This window comes from Elephantulus edwardii, unplaced genomic scaffold, assembly GCF_000299155.1.
Source record: "Elephantulus edwardii isolate Elephantulus edwardi_28Jun2011 unplaced genomic scaffold, EleEdw1.0 scaffold00015, whole genome shotgun sequence".
Classification (NCBI taxonomy): Eukaryota; Metazoa; Chordata; class Mammalia; order Macroscelidea; family Macroscelididae; genus Elephantulus; species Elephantulus edwardii.
In genome coordinates, this window is record NW_006399765.1 from 7,518,538 (window position 1) to 7,542,116 (window position 23,579).

Sequence of the window (23,579 nt, forward strand, 5' to 3'; positions counted from 1 at the left end):
GATTGGCACAGGACAGAGTGGAGTTTAGGGCTGTTGTACATAGGGTCGCTATGAGTTGCAGGCGACTCGACGGCACATAACAACAACAACAACATTGGTAATGAAATTATAAATTTATTTCTTATTTACCATCTTCCTAATTTTTTTATTTATCAAGTTCCTACATGCATTTTCTCTTCTTTCTTGCCTTTTTTCTGCATTGTTTTATATTACTCTATTATCTCCTCCATTAACTTGTTTAACATTTACAGGATACCCACTAGAGTAGTGGATTAAGCATTGGACTGCTAATCAAAAAGCTGGTGGTTTGAATTCTCCACAGAAGAAAGATGAGGTATTCTGCTTCTATAAAGATTCACAGCCTTGGAAACCCTAAGAGACAACTAACTCTACTCTCATCCTCTAGCGTCATAATGAGATAGAATTAATGACAGTGAGGTTAGGTTACACATTTAGTTAGTATTACTTTAGTGGCTAATCTAAAGTTATGACCTATATTCTAGTCTAGAGTATAATTAAAAATTATGACTTTTACCACTCTCTGCTCTGGACAATACAAGGACCTTTGAACACTTTAACTCCATATAACTCTTTACAAATACTTCATGTTATTCTTTTTGTTATTGTTATTATTAAAAGTTTAACCCTAACATATATTTATTTCTTTTAAATTGTAATTTATTACGATTATTATTTTAAAGTTTACAGAGCAGATTGCTGTCCCATTCAACTATTAATACATACTTTCTTTTTTATTTGTATTTATTTTTAATTAATTTTAATAAAAGTTTACAGAGACTTAGGGTTTACTGTCATTCATTGTTGCGCTTTTCTTCCTATTCAACCCCTCTCCCCCAATGCACTCTTCTCCTTGAGAAGAAATAGAAAAACTCTTTCATTGTTATGCAATCCCTTCCCCCAAGTCCACTCCACTATGCAGCCTTCACTCTGGACTTCTGTAATGACAAGAATACCCATTCATATGTCCCTTTTAAACAGTTTTCTCCCTCATCTGTTTCAATGCAATATACATCATTCCTCCCCTCCTTTTCTGTCTTCCCTCAACACTGATGTCAATCCTGTTTTACAACAGTGGCCCTATGCAATATTTGTCCTTTTGTTTTTCAATACAGATAGTATTCCATTGTGTGACTATACCAGAGTTTCTCTATCCATTTGTTTGTTGATGGTACTTGGGTTTTTTTCCAGCTCTTTGCTACTGCGAACAAAGCTGCAATAAACATGGGTGTGCATCTTACATACTTTATTTTATGACAGTGATTGTTTTTGTTAGGTACCACAGAGTCCAGCACGACTCATAGTGACCCTATGAACAAAAGATCTGAATCCTGTTCTGTCCTGTGCCATCCTCACACTTCGCACACATAGAGACCACTGCAGCAGTCATTGTGTCAATCCACCTGGTTGAGGATCATCTTCTCCTTCAACAACTGTCCATCCTTGCCAACATCATGTCCCTCTCCAAGAAATCACACCTCCTAGCAACATATCCAAAGTATGTGAGGCAAAGCCTCATCACTCTTGTCTCCAAAGAGCACTCCGGCTGCACCCTCTCCAGAACATATCTGTTCATTCTCTTGGCCATCCATGGAATGTTCAGTGCTCTTCTCCAACACCACAGCCCAAAGGCATCAATTCTTTATTTTATTTTTTTTACATATATAATTTTTTTTTGCTCGTTGTATACCACCAAGACAGATCTGACTGACTCAGGAGGAGCCTGTCCCTCCTTCTCCATCTGGTGGATTCAAACCATACACCTTCAGGATTGCAGCGCTGCTTCTTGCCACTAGGCCACCAGAGTTCCCTGGCATTAATTCTTTTTCTGTCATCCTTATTCATTCTCCAGGTCTCGGATCCATAGATAGTAACTGGAAAGACAACCTGAATAAGACGCACCTTAGTCCTCAAACTGACATCATTACTCCTCAATAATTTGGAAAGGTCCCTAACTGCAGATTTTCCCAGTGCAATGTGTCTCCTTATTTCCTGACTGCTCATACCAAGGGTGTTAATTGTGAACCTATGATTACAATCCCTATCATCACTCTTCCTACTACCTCTCTGAGGTTCTTGCTTTCATTCATTTCTCCATCTTGTCCCTTCCTACCTTTTGGGTTTCATCCTCGGATAAATCTTGGAGTTAAGTGGTCTAAGTGCTGAGTATTCTGGTGTAATTCACTTTTTTTTTTTAATTTTTTTGTGTATGTACCCTCATATCAGATCTGACTGGTACAGGAGGAGATTGTCCCTCCTCCAACAGAGTATCTGGTGGATTTGAATTGCATGCCTCTGGGATTGCAGTACATGGGGTTATTCCCTTTAAACAGATCTACTGTTTGGCTGAAAGTTGTCCATAGGGGTAAGTTTAGTTTCAGGTTCAAACGGCAGCTAAGGGTCAGAGTTTCAAAGGTTCTACCAAGCCAGTGAATAAGGATGAATATAATAAATAAAGATAAGAGAAAAATTAACGTCTTTGAGTTGTGATGCTGGAGAAGAATACTGAATATCCCATGGACTGCCGAAAGGATGTTTTAGATCTTGGAAGAAGTGTAGTCAGAGTGCTCCTTGAAGGCAAAGATGGTAAAGCTTCATGTTTCATACTTTAGATAGGTAGGGGCAAGGCTTTTCCTTGGTAAAGGCCATTATGCTTAGAAATATAGAGGCTCAGCAAAGGAGAGGATGATTCCTAACAAGATCTGACATGGTGACTTCAGCAATGGGCTCTAGTATATCAAAAAATGATGAGGCTAGCATAGGATAGGACAGGGTTCAAATTGGCTGTTCATAGGGTTTACACAACAACAACCAGGCCAGTAACCCTCATCATTATCAGAACTTTCAATTTTCTTCTACATCTATCTCCCACACCATCCAGGAATTATTATGGTCCTTTTCAGAGTGGTTAACAGTAGCAGCCAGGCATCATAGGGTTCTTGTGATCTCAGAGACATGACAGTTGAGGATCTTGAGTTCCACTGGCACTACGAACTAATTGTTTCCACGTGTCTTTTCATTTCTTCACTATTCTTTGTTTCAGATAGGGAGAGAACAATAATGGTTTTGTCTTAGACGGCCACTTACAAGCTTTTTTCTTCTTCTTCTTTTTTTTTTACTTACAAGCTTTTAATCTCTAGTCTTTATTCACTAACATAGAGTAAAGAATGTTATTGTGGACTATGTTACTCCATTTGACCTTACTGTCTCCCAAGACTTACAAGACTGAAGTTTTCTGACTAATGACCCATTGGGGTTTGCTTATAGTTAAGAGATTTATGTAACATTATCTCCTATTATCTCCACTATCTATATGAGTTTATTTGCAGCACATACAGAAACTCACATTGAAATACCCTTTGCCAAACCAGTGCAGGATCATGAAGTTCCTTTTACTTATCTATTCATCTTGTCTGTCAGCTCAAATGACATACAAATTTATGTTTGCTATTAATAATAGGAGCTTCTCATTGGTAGGGAGCTGCACCACCAACCCAAAAGCAGGAGGTTTAAATCACCAGCTGTACCATGGGAGAAAACACTTCGAGGTTGGCAAAATCTGAACTCTTACTTTACCACTTCCCATTCCCAAACCCTACTCCTCTAGCCTCTCCATAAGATTAATACTACTCTGAGCTCTGGTGGCCTAGTGGCAAGAAGTTGCATTGCAATCCCAGAGGTGCATGGTTCAAATCCACCAGATGCTTTGCTGGAGAAGGAGGGACAATCTCCTCCTGTACCAGTCAGATCTAATCTGACAGTACACACACACAAAAATAATTAAATTTTTTTTAAAAAAAGATTAATACTACTCGTCAGGGAGCTCTGGTTGCCTAGTGGCAAGAAGCTGTGCTGCAATCCCAAAGGTACACGGTTCAAATCCACCAGATGCTCCAGTGGAGAAGGAGGGCAATCTCCTCCGGTAACAGTTGGATCTGATTCGATGGTACACACGTACACACACACACACACACACACACACACACAAGATTATTACTATTCATGCTCCCTCCAGAAGCGATCCAAGAAAGTTCAAGACTGAAGCCACAATTTATAAAACTCACCTCTTATAAAATCATCTATGAAATAGTATGTCCCAATTCCATAAATACCACCAATATTAATTCAGTTACTCAAGCAAAACAAAAACACAATAAATCTATTTCTTTGAAACCTTGAGTACTTTCTTGCCTTCACATCTCACATCAAAATTACTCAAAAGTTTTATTCTACAACTCTAACTCAAGATCCATGCCACCATCATCCTGCTTAGACTACTTACTGCAGGAGTAACTTAATCATTCTCCTTGCTTTATTTATTTCTCACTCTAAGAATCAGTTTCCCTCATGAGAGCCACAGCTTTACTCATAAAACAAAACACATAAACCTGACCACTTGCCTTTTCACGTAACAACTTCCTATGTCTTCCCATCACACTAAAAATAAAATTCCAACTGCTAACCATGTTTACACAAAGTCTTATGAAGTCTGACTCTAACTTCTCCTTTCAACTAATCTCCATCATTTTTTCCTTTGGTTATTTTGCCTTGCTCACACAGGCCTTTTTTCCACAACTCACAAATGCCAAGCTCACTTACAAATCAAGGGCATCATATGGCTGGCTTGCTTCATTTAGGTCACTTATTCAGATTTAACCTCCTCCAAGAGCCTTCCCTGACCATACTATCTAAAATAGCTGTACACATGACCATCATCACTCTTTATCCCTTTACTCAGCTTTATTTTTCTGCAGGTACTTTCCATTACTGAAACCATATTATTTTTAAACTTCAGTATTATGGCAGTATAACTGGCATACAAAACTGTGCATGTTTAAACTGTTTTGACATATAATACCATGAAACCACATTATCACAATCAAAGATAGTGACCCAAAAGTTTACTAATTTTTACTCTTTGTCCTAAAGAACCAGTTTTTCATTGAAGTGGGGGTTTTTTATTCTTTTTGGTTAATATTTCATTTGTTTCAGCTTAGCATTGTATTATTTCATTTTTCTGTTTACTCTGGGCTTAGTTTGCTTTTTATTTTTCTAGTTTCTTAACACAGACACTTAAGTCACTGACTTACGGCCTTTCTTCTTTATGAATATAAACATTTTTGGTTTTGTTGTTGTTATATGGTACCATGGAGTTAGCTATGACTCATACTGATCCTATGAACAACAGATTGGAATACTGCCCTATCCCATGCCATTTAGTATCATAAATTTCCTTTTAATAAGTCCTGCTTTAGCAGCATCCCACATATTTTTGATACATTGTGTTATCCTTTTCACTTAGTTAAAAATATTTTCTAACTTCTCTTTTAACTTTTTTGATCTGTGGGTTATTTAGATATGTGGTACTTAGTTTTTAAATGTTGGGGGACATTTAAAAATGTGGTATTTAGTTTTTAAATGTTGGGGGATTTCCCTGTCATTGATTTTTTTAAAAAATTAATTCCATGGTGGTCTTCTTTCATATGAATTAAATGCTTTATTTTTTTTTTTCTTATTAAGAATATAGACAGCAAAACATATACCAATTCAACAGTTTCTACTTGTACAACTCAGGAACACTGAATATATCTTTTGAGTTATACAACCTCTCACCTACCTTATCTGAGTTTGAATTGCTTAAAAACTCCCTGCTCCCTAAGTTTCCTATCTAATATTTTGAGTTGCTGTTGTCAACTTTATCCCACCTAACTAGACCTCAGAACATAATGTTCAAGATAGGCAGTCTTTTAATAATCAAGTTAAACTATAACTTGTGCCAATTCTTTTTGGTACAGTGAGTCTGTGTATTTCCTGCATATTCTTCTGTTGCTTCCTGGATCATTCAAGATTTTCTGCATCCTTTGATACTGTAACTAGAGGCTTGAATTTGTTCTTTAGTTTTCTCAGCTTGAGAAAATGCTCTGAGTGAGTTCTTCCTTTTTACTTTTCTGACTCCAGCTCTTTGCACATTTTGTCATAATACTTGGCTGTGGCGAGCTCTGGTGGCCTAGTGGCAAGAAGCTGCAACTGCAATCTCAGAGGTGCATGGTTCAAATCCACCAGATGCTCTGCTGGAGAAGGAGGAAAAATCACCTCCTGTACCAGTCTGATCTGATTTGACGGTACACACAAAAAATAATGAAATAAAATAATTTAAAAAAAAATACTTGGCTGTTGTCTTCTCAAGCTGTGCTTTGGAACCATTATTTCATTGTTTTTCAATGTTGCATAGTATTTCATTGTGTGGATGTGCCACAGTTTTTCGATCTATTCGTTTATGGATGGGCACTTGGATTGCTTGTATTAACCTGGATTATAACCTTTTAGTTTTCCCAATATGGTTCTCTGTGGTCTGTGAGCTATCATATTGGATTTTGGACCCAGAAAAGCAGTACAGTTGGTGTTGAGATGAGTAGAAAGATGTACGGGAGCACAGGGGGACATGTCTGACTTCATTGGAATCAGTTTTGTGTTACTGATGCTGTGGATAAGGACAGTTCCCCTCGTGAAGTTGGTAAAGGTCAGCTATGCCTGTCCCCACATGGCCCTTTATTTTTATACAGATCCACACAATCAAAAGTCTTTGCATAGTTAACAAAACACAGATAGACATCCTAATATACTCAACTTCTGCCAAAATCCATGCGATATCAGCAATGATATCCCAGGTGCCACAGCCTTTTCTAAATCCTGCTTGAATTTCTGGCAGTTCTCGTACAATGTAATGCTCTAGATGTTTCTGAGTAATCTTCAGCAATATTTTGGTTACATTTTATATTAATGATACTGTTTGATAATTTCCACATTCTGTCGGACCACCTTTTTTAGGGATGAGAATAAATATAGACCTATTCCAGTCAGTTGACCAAACAGCTGTCTTCTAGATTTCTCAGCACAGCCTGGTCCAGGGCTGCATCTGTTTGTTGCACTATGTCAATTGGTATTCCATCAATTCCTTGGTTTTTTGCCAATGCTTTGGCCATGGCTGCTGCTGCTATAAGTCTATATCGTGCAATAACGTCTGGTCCTGAAGGGTGTCCACTGCATGCCTACTTCTCCTTTACTAGTGGTAAAACAGAGATTCTCTGCTGTTGTTGGAATCATGCAAATTTATTGGTGATATCAGCCAATCCCCTCGTGGATTGGTGAAAGTGGCCAATCCCCTTTTGGAACAGTCAGCGAAATCCCTTCATGGATAGGCTAAAATGCCCTATTTGCATATTTCCACCCAGCAACATGGCAAAGTAAACTTCAGTATCTAGGAAAGCCATATTGAGAGATAAATTTCACACAGCTAATTCTATTTGGTACAGGGACTCTTTGGTACAGTGAGCTCTGGTGGCCTACTGGCAAGAAGCTGTGCTGCAATCCTGAAGGCATGTAGCTCGAATCCACTACTTGCTCTGTGGGAGAAGGACCGGCAATCTCCTCCCATACGATTAACTGCCTCTGAAAACCCACTGGAGGGTGAGCTATGGGTCAGTTCTGACTCTACAGTATACAAGCATAACAACAGTAACTCTATAGCAGGTATTGACTGGAACAGATCATCAACTACTCATATGTAAATAAAAACGGAAACTGAAGAAATAAAAAATAAATCCTTGAGAATCAAAGTATAACCTTAAGTTTATTCTACCTGAAATTAATAGAACCATCCAGAATAGGTTCAAAGCTTTGACCCCTAATGATCAAAGACCACATGAGCTGTGAGAAAACATTAAGGACGTCATCCATGAAAAAAAGCAAAAATTCATTACAGACAGGGCAAAAAGAAAAGACCAAAAAGAATGTCAGAAGAGACTTTGGAAATTTCACTAGAATGCTGAGAAGCTAAAACAAAGGTAAGAAATTAAATGAAAGAATGCTCATCTAGATGATAACATAATTATGATAAAAACAAAAGGGGGGAAGTAGGGGAAGCCAATACTAAATATTTGTAATAAACTGAATGCTATTTAATAAATAAATAAAATGGGGGGGAAAAGAAATTAAAGAGCTGAACAAAGTTCAGCTATGTGCTGAACATTACACAACATGGGGGAGCCTTGAGGACCTTATGCTCAGTGAAATATCTCTGGCACAAAAGGACAATTACTGCATAACACTGTTGTTATAAAATAGGACAGACAAAGGGCAGTTAGGTGGAGAATGGGAAAGAGTGGATAGATAATGAACACTGCATTAGAACAGACGAGGAGAAGACTGTCCAAAAGGAATATATGATTAGGCATTATAGGTATGAGAACAATGTGGAACAAGGAAGGGATGCATGGCTGAGTGGGCAGGGTGGGTAAGGGGCAAGAAAATGTACAACAATGAATAAATAAAAGAAAAACAATTAGAGAGGTAAGAGGCAAATTTAAAAACTACTTTAGAATGGAATGGCCACTAAGAATTGGAAAGATAGAGTGGAAAAAATGTAGCTGATATGACAGCAGAGTCCACAGGGCTTTTATGACCCTCAAAAGTATTGGGTTTCTAACCTGAGGTCAATGGTTAACATTCAAAGGTACTGAGCAAGGCAGTGACAAAACTGTTGTGTTGTCAGGTGCCATCAAGTCAAGTACAACTCATAGTAATCCTATGAACAACAGATATGAACCCTGTCCTATCCTGTGCCATTCTCATCATTTCTGATATATTTGAGCTCATTGCTGCAGTCACTGTGTCAAAACTGGATTTACATTCATAGAATAAAGGTAAATAAACAAGACTGAAAGCAAAAATACTTATCAGGAAGCTGTTAAGTAATTCAAACAAGAAATGACAGTGGTTTAACAGAGAGGGCCTTTATTAATCTTAAGAACTAATTTTATGGGTGAAAAAAGTTTTTTGTTGTTATTCTTATTGTGAACAGAGCAAATTTTCTATCCAACAATTTATACCTTTTTTTTCTTTTTTTAATTCATGACACTGATTGCAATTCTCTCACCGTAAGAGCACTCTTTCCACCTCCTCCCTAGATACTCCATTTTTGTTCACCTCCTTTGCTGCCCGCTGTTTTGGGTTTTGTTTTGTGGCAAATGTTGCTCCTTTGGCTTCACTGTTGATTGTTCTGAGGAGTAAATTCCTTCTAAAAATTAATATTCACATTATAGTTCTGTCTACTGTTGGGCTAAAAGAACTCTGGTGTCTTAATGGTACGGAGTTGCACTGCCAACCCGAAGGCAATGGTTTGTATCCACCAGCTGCTCCGCCACAGAAAAATGTGCAGTCTCCTCCTGTGCAATTCACTGTCTCTGAAAATCCACTGAAGAGTCAGCTATAGTTGGTTCAGAATTCACGGTAAATAACAACAAATAATAGCTATTTGGCTGAAGGTTAATTCCCCAGAGGTAGGTTCAGTTCAGTTCTTGGTTTGAAGGATATCTACAGAACATGGTCTCAAGGATACCACCAGTTTCTATTAACCAAATAAAATGGTCTTTTTTAACTCCCACCTCCCCCTACATTTTTCTCCCTCTTTGTCTAGTACCCTCTCTGTGATCGCAATGGGTTGTGGTAGCTGGTTTTAATAGTGATCTGAGTGATCCATTAGTCCTTTGGTTTTGTTTCCTTGAGTCTTTCTTCATTCTTTTTCACTCCAGAAAGGGAGAGACCAATAGTAGCTTCTTAGAGGGCCACTCATAAGCTTTTAAGACCCCAGCTGTTACTTATCAAAGTAGAACATAGAACATTTCCTTTGCTGACAATACTATGCCAACTGACCTAAATGCCCATAAGACTATGATTGTGGGTAAAATAGGCTTTTGTGGGCTTTCTATGGAACCAACATTGCCATCAATTTACAGAAGAAAACATGTTCCAAAGAACCAAATTAAATGCCAATTAGAATATAATTTATACATGTACTAGGAACTGTTTACTATATTTTTTGTCATTTAAAATGAAAATTTTTACAGAAGTCTCTTCTGCTTCCCATAATTACAATCTTAATCTGGATCATTTCCACTATAGTTGTGAAATCTTATGCAGAAGACATCTAAAAAAGATCTGCTTCTGAATACAATTTTCAAAAATAGATCTCTTTTAATGTTTGAACAAAACAAACAGATTAAGCTTTGGTATCTGAGACTATGAATTACTTTTAGTACCTAGGAAAGAAAACAAGGCCACTTACTTCATGGAATACTGCTCCAGAATATGGAGACACTCCCAAGTCCAACAGTGAGAGGCCTTCAACCACTGAAAGATAAGACATTCAAGTTTACTAAACACTGAAGACACAGGCAAATGTTACAAAACAAAGAATGACCTACTCCCTTGCGAGGATGACTCTGTGATGGTGACCATTATCTCCAAGGTCATGAGTAGTAATGATGAGGCAGGCTACCACCGAGACTTACTTCGTATACCAAATCACTAAGTGAGAACGCTGCTGGCTTAGTGTGAAGAAAGTTGCCAGCCCAAAGGTTTAAATCCACCAGCTGTTCCTAAGGAGACAGATAAGCCATCTCTTCCAGTGTGACTTACAGCCTCTGAACACTTTTTGGAGGGGTCAGCTACAAGTCTGTTCAGACTCAACAGCAATGAATGATCATCATGAAGAATCATTATGTGAGGGAGTTCTGGTGGCACAGTCCATAGAGAACCGTGCTGCTAGCTAAAAGATCAAGTCTCTCTGGCAATTTAAATCCATCTGGTCCTTGGGAGAAAGATGAGCAATCTCTTCCCATACAATTTACAGCCTCTGAAGTCGGTTCCAACTTGACAGCAATGACTTTGACTTCTGACTAAATAATTACATGAAGGAATTGGTAAAGACCTTTATTCCTCATAGCCTAATTATGAACAGGCCTGTAGAGCTTGTTTGGGATGTGATTAAAGAAACAGAAGATTATCACATTATAGTCCTCTGTGCACTCATAGGCGGCTATAAATTCTTTGCTGACCCACTGGATTACATCAAAGCACTCGACAGAAATACAGAATCATTCCTATGACTATAGCTATATTTTCTCACACTGAAGAGCTACTGTAATGACCAATGAATAGAAGTCACAAAATAATTTGTGGAGATGATCTTTCACCTTTAATGGAAAAGAATCTCCTGATTATTGAAGATGTAATTGACACCAGCAAAACAATGCAAACCTGCTTTCTTCTGTCAGGCAGTATAAGGCAAGATGGCAAAAGTTGCCAGCTTGCTGATGAAAAGAACTCCTTAAAGTGTCAGATATAAACCAGATTTTGTCAGATTTAAAATTCCAGATAAGTTTGTTGTAGGAAATGCCCTTGAGTATAATGACTACATCAGGGATTTGGATTATGTTTTTATCATTAATGAAACTGTTACTGTCACAGTGTTTAGCATCACAGCAACCACGAGTTACCTTTGCACAGCAAATGGACAGACCAGTGCTATACCACTTAGAAGAATGTTTGACCAAAACATTTTGGTGATTAATGAAACGAGGAAAGTAAAATACAAAACCTTAAATTAAGAGTTCCAAGTTAAGTGCTAGACTTTGGAACCATCTGGTATCCCTTTGACATCATCGTCCTGTGATTATCTACTTGTTCTTGTTGTTAGGTACTATCAGATTGGAACCAACCCATAGCTGACCTTCCAGCAGGTTTTCAGAGGCAGTAAATTACATGAGAGAAGACCGCTCATCTTTCTCCTGCAGAGCATTTGTGGATTCAAACTGCACACCTTTATGCTGGCAGCACAATTCCTAGAGCTCCCCAACTAACTACTTAGTAGAACTTCTGGCATGTGCCTTCTAGAACCCAAATCTTTCCTGAAGATAGAAATGTCAGTTGCTTAGGGAGCTCTAGTGGCCTAGTGGCAGGAAGCTGCACTGCAATCCCAGAGGTGTGTGGTTCAAATGCACCAGATGCTCTGCTGAAGGAGGGACAATCTCCTCCTATACCAGTCAGATCCGATTTGACAGTACACACACAAAAATAATAAAATTTATAAAATAAGAAAGAAATGTCAATAGATGCAGCCCAAAACTCTTTGACTGTGAACCTATAGATGACCATTTCTTTTGGATAGCTGGTGTTTGACTTGTGAACAAAATCCTTAAACCATGTCATGAGGGAATGAAAATATTGAAACTGTATCTGTATTGAACATTTACAAAGAAGATATATTGGGGTTTTATTAGAATTTTTTTTTTACATATTCCTGAAAAAAACCAGAAGCGACTGAATCTTGTTCATTGTGGTGGTGTTTTGTTGTGTACCCTCAACTCAGAATAATCAACTCAGAGCTGGTCCTCCAGAAGATATTCAGCAGCAAGAAACTGCATTGGAGAATGCTGCCCATCTTTCTCTCATGGAGCAGTTGGTAGATTTGAACCTCGTGCCTTTGAGTTGTCAGCAGAACACCCGACAACTACTAGGCCATGAGAGTTCTCCTTTGTTCATTATACCTCCAAGCATTTAAAGAAGTGAGATGCAGTTGGTTTTCAAATCACTGACAGTCCTACTGTTGTTGTTAGGTGCCATAAAGTCAACTACAACTCAAAGAAAACCTACAAGCAACAAATCTGAACCTTGTCTTCTGTACCATCCTCTTATGCCCCAGCCCATTATTATAGTCCCTGCCTCAATCCATCTTGTTCAAGTACCAAAGAGGTTTTATTATACCCTAGGCCATCGTACTGAAATTATTTTCTGGTGGCCTAGGGGTAAGAAGATGTGTTATAATCCTAAGAGCATGTAGTTCAAATCCACAAGCTGTTCCACAGAAGAATAAGCAGTCTCCTCTCATGCAATTAACTGCCTCTGAAAACCTGCTAGAGGGTAAGCTATGCATCTGTTCCAGCTTGACGGCACACAAGTGTTTCAATAATATTAAATAAATTTTCACTCTTGTTTAGACTGTTTCTGGTCAATCTTTCTTAACAGTTATTCAAAATAAAAATTTTTTAAATTTTTACCACTTTTCAATTTACTAATAAAAAAAATTCCTTAAAATAAAGGCTACCTAAAAAAAAAAAATTTAAAGGAATAAAGGCTATCTCTTTAAAAGAAAAACAAAGTATTACTTAATCGCAGAACCAAGAGAATCTCAGAGTTTATTTGATTTGTTAAATATCATTCCCAATAAACAGCTTGAAGTGTTGATTTGAACATTTCTAATGACTGTTTTCTACACAGTGCTTCTCTTTTCATTCTGGGGCAATATTCATTTTTTCATTTTTAATGTTAAATTGTAACCTTCTTTCTATCTCCTGGTAATTTTTACCAACTCTAAAAAGTGATTGCTTTATGTTCACTCTGCCTAGTTCCAAAACACAGTAAAATAGCAAATCAGAGACTGTTAAGAAACAGTATTCTTTCTTTTAGAAATATTAATGTTAGGAAACAGGCACCGACTCACATGATTATTGTTCAAGTGCCACTCACAGTAACCTTTCTAGAATGCAAGATATAGTTTTTAAGTGTGTCTTTGACTTAGAAATTATTGTTTTTAGGTAATTTCTTCTAGGGAGCAGATAGCAAATGCCTAAAGGGCACTTCATTACATTTCTGACAATATTGAAAGGTTGGAAATAATCCAATGTTCACAATGGAGATTCATTAAAATAATTATGATACATATATACAGTGGAACACATTATAATTAAAAACTTACTATGATATAAAATAAATAATAGTAGGAGAAAAAAGAACATTTCTTCCTTACAAAACAGCACTAAGTAAAGAATCTAGACGGCAAGACAGAAAAGAGAAAATCATTATTTAGCAGATACTGTAGTAATAAATAAAAGGTATCAATAGATATTAAAATCAACGGCAAAAATGAAATGCAAAATAATCACAAAGGGGAAAAGAATATTAAACTGATAAGACTGACATTCATTATTTCAATGAAATATTTAATAATCTCCAGAAATACATCAACAAGTTTAAATACTGATCAGTTCAGATCTGATACCAATTATCTACTGATAAGTAGGTGGCCACAGAGCAGACTTGTTAGATGGTTTAGGAGTCTCTGGCGCAGAGTTTGCCAGCATTTGGGCATGCCGGAATGGTAAAATATTGAAATGTATGGCCACACCTGCAGGATAATGGCGAATGTCTCTCCTGAGTCTCAGTGTCAGCTGGATGGATATGGCCTCTTGCAGCCGGAAGAGAGGCACGTATGGAACGCTGGGCGCTTGTGGCTTTCTTTTTGCCCGAAGCAGGTGGCCGCAGAGTGGACTTGCTAGATGGATTGGGTTCTCTGGCCCAGAGTTTGCTAGCGTTGTTTTTGGTCAAACACTCTTGTAGGTCGTATAGCCCTGGTGTGTCCACTTGCCGTACAGAGGTAACTTGTGGTTGCTGTGAAGCTGAACACTGAGATATTGATGTGTCAAATGAGAGTATGGTTACCCATGGTGGACAGTGTTTGGTGGAGCTCCCCTATTAAAACAAGCTTGGAAGCAGAAGTGGCATCCACTTCCGTAATACCTTGCCTCTGGAAACCCTATGAACCTGCAGAAAGGATGAAAGTCACACAAGTGTTGTGGACTTTCGTTCACAGGGTCACTATGAGTCGCCTATGACTCTACGGCACTTAACAACAACATGATACACTGAGATGGCATAAAACACTTGTACCAGTGCCAAAATTGTGGTACACTGGCCAAAAAAAAAGTATAAACTCAGTCTAAGTCATGAGAAAATACTAGATAAATTCATTGAAAGACATCCTAAAGAACTACAAACCAGTAATCTAAAATACAAAATAAGAGAAGTTTGAAAACTGATTCAGATTAAGAGTAATTTATGATAATATGACAACTAAATGCAATGTAGACTTATAGATTGGATTGTGGACCAGAAAATTTGGCAATACTCTAAAATAAGGCCTCTAGATTAGTTAAAGGTATCTTATCAATATTAATTTTATGTTTGAGATAAATATACTAGTTTTAAGATGTTAGCATTAAAAGAAGCTGTGCTAAACAGGTAAAACGGAACTCTACTGCTTTTGAAAAATCTAAAATTATTTTTAAACATTTAAAATCTAAAATTACAAGATAATCTATATTTACTGAAGAAAAACCATCTCTGAAATAGTATTAAATAGAAAAGGTCATAAAATGTATGTAAAGTATGATTGAGTTTTTAAATATTTTAAATCATTCCTTCATTTGTGAGAAAAAGAATAAACATGTATTCAATGAAAAATTCTTGGAAAAATGAACACAAATATTAACATGACTGGGTGATAAATTAGAAAATACTTTGTTTCTTTGAGCTTTTCTGTACTTTCTGAATCTTTAGCAACAAGGAGGCAATATTTTCTAAAAATTAAAATAAATAAAAAGTAGGAAAATTTTTTTTAAGCACATAAGATTTTTTTTATAATTTTTTATTTTTACAGAGGTTTTGGATTTCCATTCATTCATTACCGCAATTTTCTCCCTTCCCACCCCTCCCCACCAGCTCGCTTCCCCCTCCGAAGAGAGGGAAAAAAAAAGAAAAAATAAAAAAATTCCTTCATTAGTATACAATTCCCACGTCCCTTCCCCCCACCCCCCACTCCAAGTACACTTCTCTATGCAACCTTAATTCTGGTTTCCTGAAGCACATAAGATTTTTTTAAAAGCACAAAGTGAAGTCACAAAAATTTTCTTTTTGCTTGGAAATGTGGAAAATAGCTCAGAACACAAAAGTAACTGATAATAGCCACCTCTACAGAATTGAAGACCACTGCAGAAAAGTCTCAGAAGGCTGCCTTTTAATCACATACCTTTTGTACCTTTGATTTTTGAGCCATGTGATTTAATTATCAATAACAAAGTCACAAAGGTCACCAAAAATATCCCAATATATTTGTACTCAATATGGCTTTAAACTTTATAGACCCTAGCCAATCATACCATTCATGATAGCCATAAAATAAAACAAAGTCCATTGTTCAAGACAATTGGAACAGGAACTTACTATGTAAAGACCAGAATGAAACTACCCTCAAGAAGACATAAAAAGAAGTGCTGTGTGCTATAACTATTAAAATATTCATGAGCAGCTTTACTAAACATCCAAGGGGATCCATTTCACAAAGTGTTTCTCCATCTAAACCAATGGTATCCTACAGAGCAATTCTACAGAGAACAGCATGGTACTACCTAGAGATATTTGCTCTCCACTATGCCTGGTTTAATTCAAAAGGAAATTTTTTTAAATATCCAGAGGAACAGACAAACTGTATAACATTCAGACAATTCTCTAAAATGTCATTTTTTAAGATATATTTTTGTTTGATATTGTGCATCAATTCATTTATTAATATATCCTCTAACAAGCAGCTAGAATATGCCTCTGTTATCTTCATAACATGGTAAAATTCTGAATTTGTTGAGCTGCTATGAAATATTGTATGGAGCTTCCTCAAAAATAGAAATACAAGTACCCTATGATCAAGCAATCTCAGTCTTAGATCTACACCCTAGGGAATGAAACTACTGACACAAATAGAGAGTGCACATCTATGTTCACTGTTACCATCAATAGCAAAGAGATGGAAACAACCTAAGTTGTTCATCTGGATGAATGGTTAAGCAAACTGTTGTACATATATACAATGGAATATTATGCAATCACCTTTGAATAAACTATAATGCATATCTATTCCACGAACAGCCCTATTCTGCACCATCTTCTTCATCTCTTATATCCTTGAGCCCACTGTTAGTCACTGTGTCAATCCATTTTGCTGAGTTAGATAATATAGCATATAGGTGAATCTGGAGAACTTCGTGCTGAATGAAATAAATCAAAGAACTACTACTGTGCAACCTCACTATTATAAAAACCCATGAATAGGTATACATAAGTAAAACACCATTCTTTGTTAGTTAACAGAAATGAAAAAGTGAAAAAATGAGAATCCATTTCTTAAATAGAAGACATTTGTTAGTTTAGTGATAGAGAAGGCAATAGCAAATACAGTGAGGTCAGTACAACTTGATCAATGTAAAAGATGACACTACATACACAAGAATAAGGAATGATTATGGTAAAGGCCATTCAACACCTATCACTGCAGCCTTAAATATGGATTGAAGCTCAACATCAAGAGAACAAAGATTCTCACCATTGGGCCAATTGGCAGCATTATAATAAATGGTGAAGAGGCTGAGATTGTTAACAGCTTTAGTTTGCTTGGCTTCACAATCAACACCCTTGGTATCAGCAGCCAGGAAATTAAAAGACAAATTGCACTGGGGAAAGTCCGCTGTCAGAGACCTCTCCAAGGTACTAAAGGGCAACAATGTCAGTTAGGAGACTTAAGATGCACCTGATGCAGGCCACAGTCTTTGCAATTACTTGTTATGCATCAGAAAGCTGGAAAATGACTAGCGATGACCGAGCCTTTGAGCTTTAGTGCTGGAGAAGAGTATTGAATATACTATGTACTATTCACTAACATTGTTATGAGAACAAACAGGTTCGTCCCAGAAAGGGTGAGATCAGGCTGCTCCTTGGAGGGAAGGATTCTGAAGCTCAGTCAGACATACTTTGGATATGTTGCAAGTCAGGACCAGTCCTTGGAGAGGGACGACATACTTGGGAGGGTGGAGGGACGGCACAAGACAGGAAGACCCTCGATGGATTGATTCAATGACTAGGGTAATGGGGGTAGGTGTGCCAGAGACAATAAGATTGGCACAGAATAAAGCAGGGTTTAGGGCTATTGTACATAGGGTCGCTACAAATCACAGGTGACTTGAAAGCACATAACAACAATGGTAAAGGCCACAACACACATATACTTTTACAATAACAGTAATAACAACCCCCCAAAAAATATGCACAGGTACATAGGTAGATAGGTATGCTTATAAATGTATAGGTAAACACTTAAGAATACACAGATGTAGGTGCTTCTGTAGGCAAATATTTATGTATTGCATATATGGATATACTAAATAAAGCAGATTGTTGTCAAGTCGATTATGACTTCTAGTGACCCTATGAACAACCCACCTGAAACATGCCCTATCCTGTGCCATCCTCAACATCTCTGAGACACTAGAGTCCATAGCTGAAGTCACAATATCAATCCATCTCATTGAGGGTCTTTCTCTCCTTCACTGGTCCTCCAGCTTTCCAAGCATGATGTCCCTTTCCAAGGAAGGAGACACAATTATGGACACAATTATATAGATATAAGCAAACACTTTGCAGTATTGGGTTGCTAAGTTTGAGAGCTTAGGAACGTAGTCTTTTTTTTTTCAATTTATATTAGTTTGGTTACAAAGTTCATCTACATTGTGTTTCACCCTATTCACTAATATTGTGTTTCATATAATCATTCCTATGAAATATGAACCTGGAGAAAAGACGAAAGTTATACAGGAGGTGTGCAGGACTTTCGTTGTAGGGTCGCTATGAGTCGCTTGTGACTTAACAACACCACCAACAACAACAGCAGACAGAGAGAGAGAGAGGGAGAGAGAGAGTGTGAGAGAGCGCAGCTGGCCTAGAGGACAGAAAACAATGCTCCCAAGCCAAAGGGGGGTGACTCTACTCCGCAGCCCTCAGGCCTGCCTTTAATTGTTTTTGGTGAAACATCCTTCTAGGTCGTATAACCCTGGTATGTCTACTTGCTGTACAGAGGTAACTCGTGTTTGCTGTGAATCCGAACACTGTGACACTGATGAGTCAAATGAGAGAATGGTTACCCATGGTGGACAGTGTTTGGTGAAGCTCCCCGAATAAAACGAGCTTGGAAGCAGGAGTAGCATCCACTTCCACAATAGTTTGCCTCTGGAAACCCTATGAATCTGGAGAAAGGATGAAAGTTATACAGGAGGTGCCCAGGACTTTCATTCATAGGGTCGCTATGCGATTAGATGGCACTTAACAACAAGAACAACAACATCCATTATGTTTTATAAAGTCTTTGCGGGAAACTCAGTTTGGTATAACAAAGCTCATAAAGACAACATTCTAGCTCCTACTTTGGTGACTATTACCCTAGAATCCCTTTAAACATGGAACTCAAACCACTCTTGGAGGTCTATCCACCAGCCAAAAACTAGAGGACTCATAAAATAAATAATGTTACCTGTGCTCCTCTTAAACAATCAACTAAATGACACTTAAAAGTCAACATCCACACTACAGCAAAGAAAAGAAGCAGTGACAAAGAAGTTCAATTAATGGAAACAATGCAAACAATGGGAATGCTGACACATTGTGAAAAGTCTAGCCAAAGCCACTGTACGAAATTGTTAAAGGAGAACCTAATCCAAATGTAAATTTTTCTAAAAACACAAAAATAGTCTAAAACAAGAATGAAGAAAAATAGAAAAATCACCTTGGAGTATCAATGATAATGGCCACAGGTTAGATGAATTTACAGAGGCAAAAATTAGTGGGTAAAGTTAAAGAAGAAATAGTGCATTTGCAGAAAGCCCCAGAGTTTTATCAGGGAGCTCTAGCGGCCTAGTGGTCAGGAGTTGTGCTAGCAATCCAAAGGCACATAGTTTGACCACATCAGCAGGAGAAAGATGGGCACTCACCTCCTATGACTGCCTCATAGCTGACCAACCCTCCAGTGGGTTTTCCAGAGGTAGTTCATCGCACAGGAGGAGTTTACCCATCCTTCTCCCATGGTGCAGCTGATGGATTTTTACCTTGCCTTTGGGACTGCAGAGCAGCTTCTTACCACTAGGCCCCAGGTGGCACAAATGAAAGGATGTCAGTGTGAACTTTTTCTGTAGCTGTGCTGAGAAAAGATCTGACAATAAGCATCTATAAATTTTAGAGCCAAGAAAACCCTATAGAACAATTCTATTCTGACACCTGTGGTCACTGTAAATCGAAATCTACCTGACAACACCCAGCAATCCAAGCAAGTTGTTTAAAGTCTCTAAATATCAATTTCCTCATACGTAAAATGGAAAAAGTAATATATGTCCCACAGAATTAATGTGAAGATTAAATAGAAAAAGTATATAAAAGGCTTGTAATAGTCAATAATAAATTATTTCATAAACCTTAGCTCTACTCATAAAACACCCACGCATTATACCATTACACATTCTAAAATGTCTATAGGTTAAATTCAAAATTCTTAGCATTTAAAATGCTTCAAAGTCATGAAGGGGACTTATAGGGTGCTGGTAATACTGTTTCTTGATATGAACATACAAATTATGTTCAGTTTGTAAAAATTCATTGACCTCTACACTTATATAAGAGAGCTCTGTGGTCTAGGGGTAAGAACTTGCACTGCAATCCTGAATACACACAGTTTGAATCCGCCAGCCAGAATCTGCAGGAGAAGGATGGGCAATCTCCTGTGTGATTAACTGCCTCTGAAAACCTCACGGAGGGTCAGCTATGAGTCTGTTCCAAATAGATGGTACTCAACAACAACATCACCACACTTATATAAAGGAGCTCTGGTGGCCTTCTAGTAAGAAGCTGTGCCACAATCTCGAAGAAATGCAGTTAGAATCCACCAATTGCTCTGCGGAAGAACAATGGGCAATCTTCTCCCTTGGAATTAACAGCCTCTGTAAACCCCCTAGAGGATCAGCTATGGGGCACAACAACACACTTACATATGCACTGTATGGATATTATAGTTCAAAATCAAGTCTGCCTGCTTGCTTTTAACTTTCTAATTCTGGTCCCAACATAACCTATGACTCTACTACATTGGGCAGATGCTGCCTTTCCTTAACCATTTCTTGTCCCTGTTTTATCAGTTATAAAGCAGACCAACAGAACACTGCATGGTTTTAAATCAGAAAAGGTGTCCATCAGGCTTGTATCCTTTCTCCTTACTCATTCAAACTGTATGCCAAGCAAATCATTAAAAAAGGCTATGAAGAAGAATGTGGTACCAAAATTGGAGCAAGACTCATCAATAATCTGCCTTATGCTGACAAAATCCTGCTTGCAGAAAATGAAAATTACTTAAACCACTTTTACAAAAGGTCAAAGACCACAGCTTTCAATACGGATTACATCTCAAAATGAAGGAAACTAAAACTTATTGTTCACAACTGGACCAACATGAGAGATGATAAAAGGTTGAAGTTGCCAGTAATTTCATTTTATCCAGATCCATAATCAATACCCATGGCAGCAAGCAGTTAAAAAAAATCAAAAGATTTGCATTGGGGAAATCTGCTGTCAAGGTCTCTAAGTGCTAAAGAGCAATGGTGTCAGTTCAAAGACTAAGTCAAATGTATTTAACCTAAGCCACTATTCTGCTTCCTATATATCTAAAAGTTGGCCAATGAATAAGGATGATGGAAGAATTGATGCCTTTGAATTATAGTGCTGGAAAGAGTCTGAATATCTCATAGACTGCTAAAAGAACAAATAGGTCTGTCTTGGAGGAAAGGCAACTATAAGTAGGGTTGCCAGGCAGGCTAGTCTTTGGAAAAAAAGGCTGAGAAAAGTGGAGGGTGAGAGAAAAACCTGCAACAAGATGAACATAGTGACTATAACAATGGTCTCAAGCATTTTGAGGATGAAAAGGATGGCACGGGATAGAGTAAGGTTCAGATGTGACGTTCATGGAGCCGCTATAAGTCATAGTGGACTTGAAGGCACATACACCGGAACTCCCTTTTTGTCTAATCACTTTACCAGCACTATATCATCCATAGATAGCTCAAATCGCACCTCCTTAGGGAGTAAGAAAAGTAAGAGAGCTAATTATGGGTCAGAGATGCTAAGGAAAAAACAGGGAGACACTTTTCTCACATGATCATAACTCTGTCTATCTCCCTCAATAACCTGTGGCTCCTCTTGCCCAAACTGTGTCTCACTGTAAATGCCAGTATAAAACAATATTTGATTAATTTTAAAAAAAATTACAAAAACCAAGAAAAACTGCACTGCAAGCCTCAGACTGAGACGGAGCAGTTAAACAGTCTTCTCTCCAAGGTAAGCCAGGTCCCCACACCCTGACCCCCCTCACACATCATTCTTTATCACGGGAAGGCCATCTCAAGACCCAATGCCAAATCCCACCCCTTCCAACATCACCTCCTCTAACCCCAATGCTTCCCTGGAACACTGCACGAGGCTCTGGACCCTCAAAGGGACACGCCCCCTAAGATTCCCACCCCTCAGGTGGTCCAGCTCCTGCAACCTTTTCCTTCCAACCCCGCCCCCGGCCCTGCACTCAGCAGCCCCGCCCCCAGACCCCGCCCTCCCCGAGGACCCCAGGAACCGATCGGTTCCTTCAGAACCACGCGCTCGAGGCCGGAGCCGCTGCCTTCCATTCAAGGGAACTGAGACAGCGCCAGCGGGACAGGGCCGCCTACTCCAGCCAACAGCCTCACCTCTCTTCCAAGAGCTCAGTGGGGACACCACCTCCACCCGCTCGGAAATAAACTCTGCCAGGCTGGAGCGGAACAAGGCCGCCCGCACGGTCACAGCCACCACCAGCACCAAAGCCAAGGGAGCCGCCATGATAGCTGGGGCGGGCGCGCCGGCAGGGAGGGAGGGAAACGCCGAACGGAAGAGCCCGAAGCCTGGGCACCGCCCCCTGTAGTCCTGCCGTCCTGTCGGCGCCGAAGCTGCGGGCGGAGCAGCCAAACTCCGAAACTAACACGCCCAGGAGTCTTTGCGGCGGGACCCGGACGACGGAAAGCCGGGCGGCTCAAGCTTATCAGAAACTCCTGGGTGACTTCTGCGATAACAGGTGAACAGCAAAACCGCGCGGGCGCGGGAGCGCCATGGAAAGCAAAGGGAGGGCAACTCTCTTCCTTGGATTCTGAGCGAGTCTAAAAACTAGTTCGCTCAGGCGTGTGTGTGTTCCATAAAATGTTGCCCTTTTTCTTGTTTGTTAAGTGTTTTAGGTGCCATCGATTCGAGTATGACTCACAGCGACCCTACCAGAAACAGATTTTAATCCTGTCCTAAACTGTGCCAGCCTCACCCTGTCTGATACACATGAGCCCATTGCTGTAGTCACCGTTAAAGACAATTAAATTTTGATTTAAGTATTTATTCTGTAGTTTACTGAACGCTATTTTATTCTAGGTATTCTCTTGGGTTTTGAGGATACATTTTGTTATTGTTAACGGCCTTCAAGTCGAGTGGGACTCATAGCGACTCTGTGAAAAGATCTGAACCCTATCCTGGGCCATCCTTATCCTCCCTGAAACACTTGAACGCATTGCTGCAGACACTGTATCACTCTATCTCGTTGAGGGTCTTCCTCTCTTTCGCTAACCTTCAACGTTTCCAAGCATGGTATGTCTCTCCAGGGAATAGCCTCTCCTAACACTATGCCCAAAGTGTGTGAGAGGAAGCCTCGCCATTCTTGCCTCAAAGAGCACTCTGGTTTCACATTCTCTAAGACCGACAGACATATGTTTGTTCTTTTGGCTCACGATGGATACTCAGCACTATTCTCCAACACCACAACTCCAAGGCATTGATTGTACTCCCATCCTTATTAATTGTCCAACTCACAGAACAGGTGATTAGGAAGACTATGGCTTGGAAAAAAGCACACTTCCGTCTTTAAACTGGCACCATTGTTCTTCAGGACTTTGGAGAGGTCTGTCACAGCCGACTTTCCCAATGCTGTAGGTTTCCTGATCCAGTTACTGGTACCAACGGTG

At 38.9% G+C, this 23,579-nt stretch overlaps 1 protein-coding gene and 1 pseudogene across 2 annotated transcripts in view; one reads left to right on the forward strand and one right to left on the reverse strand.

Moving 5' to 3' along the window:
- The window catches only part of PIGU (phosphatidylinositol glycan anchor biosynthesis, class U), a 117,583-nt gene extending 94,967 nt beyond the window's left edge, over window positions 1-22,616 (reverse strand). Inside the window, exons 1-2 of one of the 2 annotated variants that reach the window (XM_006881460.1) lie at window positions 22,290-22,616; window positions 10,142-10,206 (exon numbers count right to left, since the gene is read on the reverse strand). In XM_006881460.1, coding sequence (XP_006881522.1) covers window positions 10,142-10,206; window positions 22,290-22,419 — 195 coding nt within the window. In that variant the 5' untranslated portion in view covers window positions 22,420-22,616. The remainder of the gene's footprint in view (window positions 1-10,141; window positions 10,207-22,289) is intronic. The other variant, XM_006881461.1, reaches the window with a different exon arrangement.
- On the forward strand, window positions 10,304-22,242 carry LOC102848869 (annotated as a pseudogene).
- Window positions 22,617-23,579: the final 963 nt, after the last annotated feature.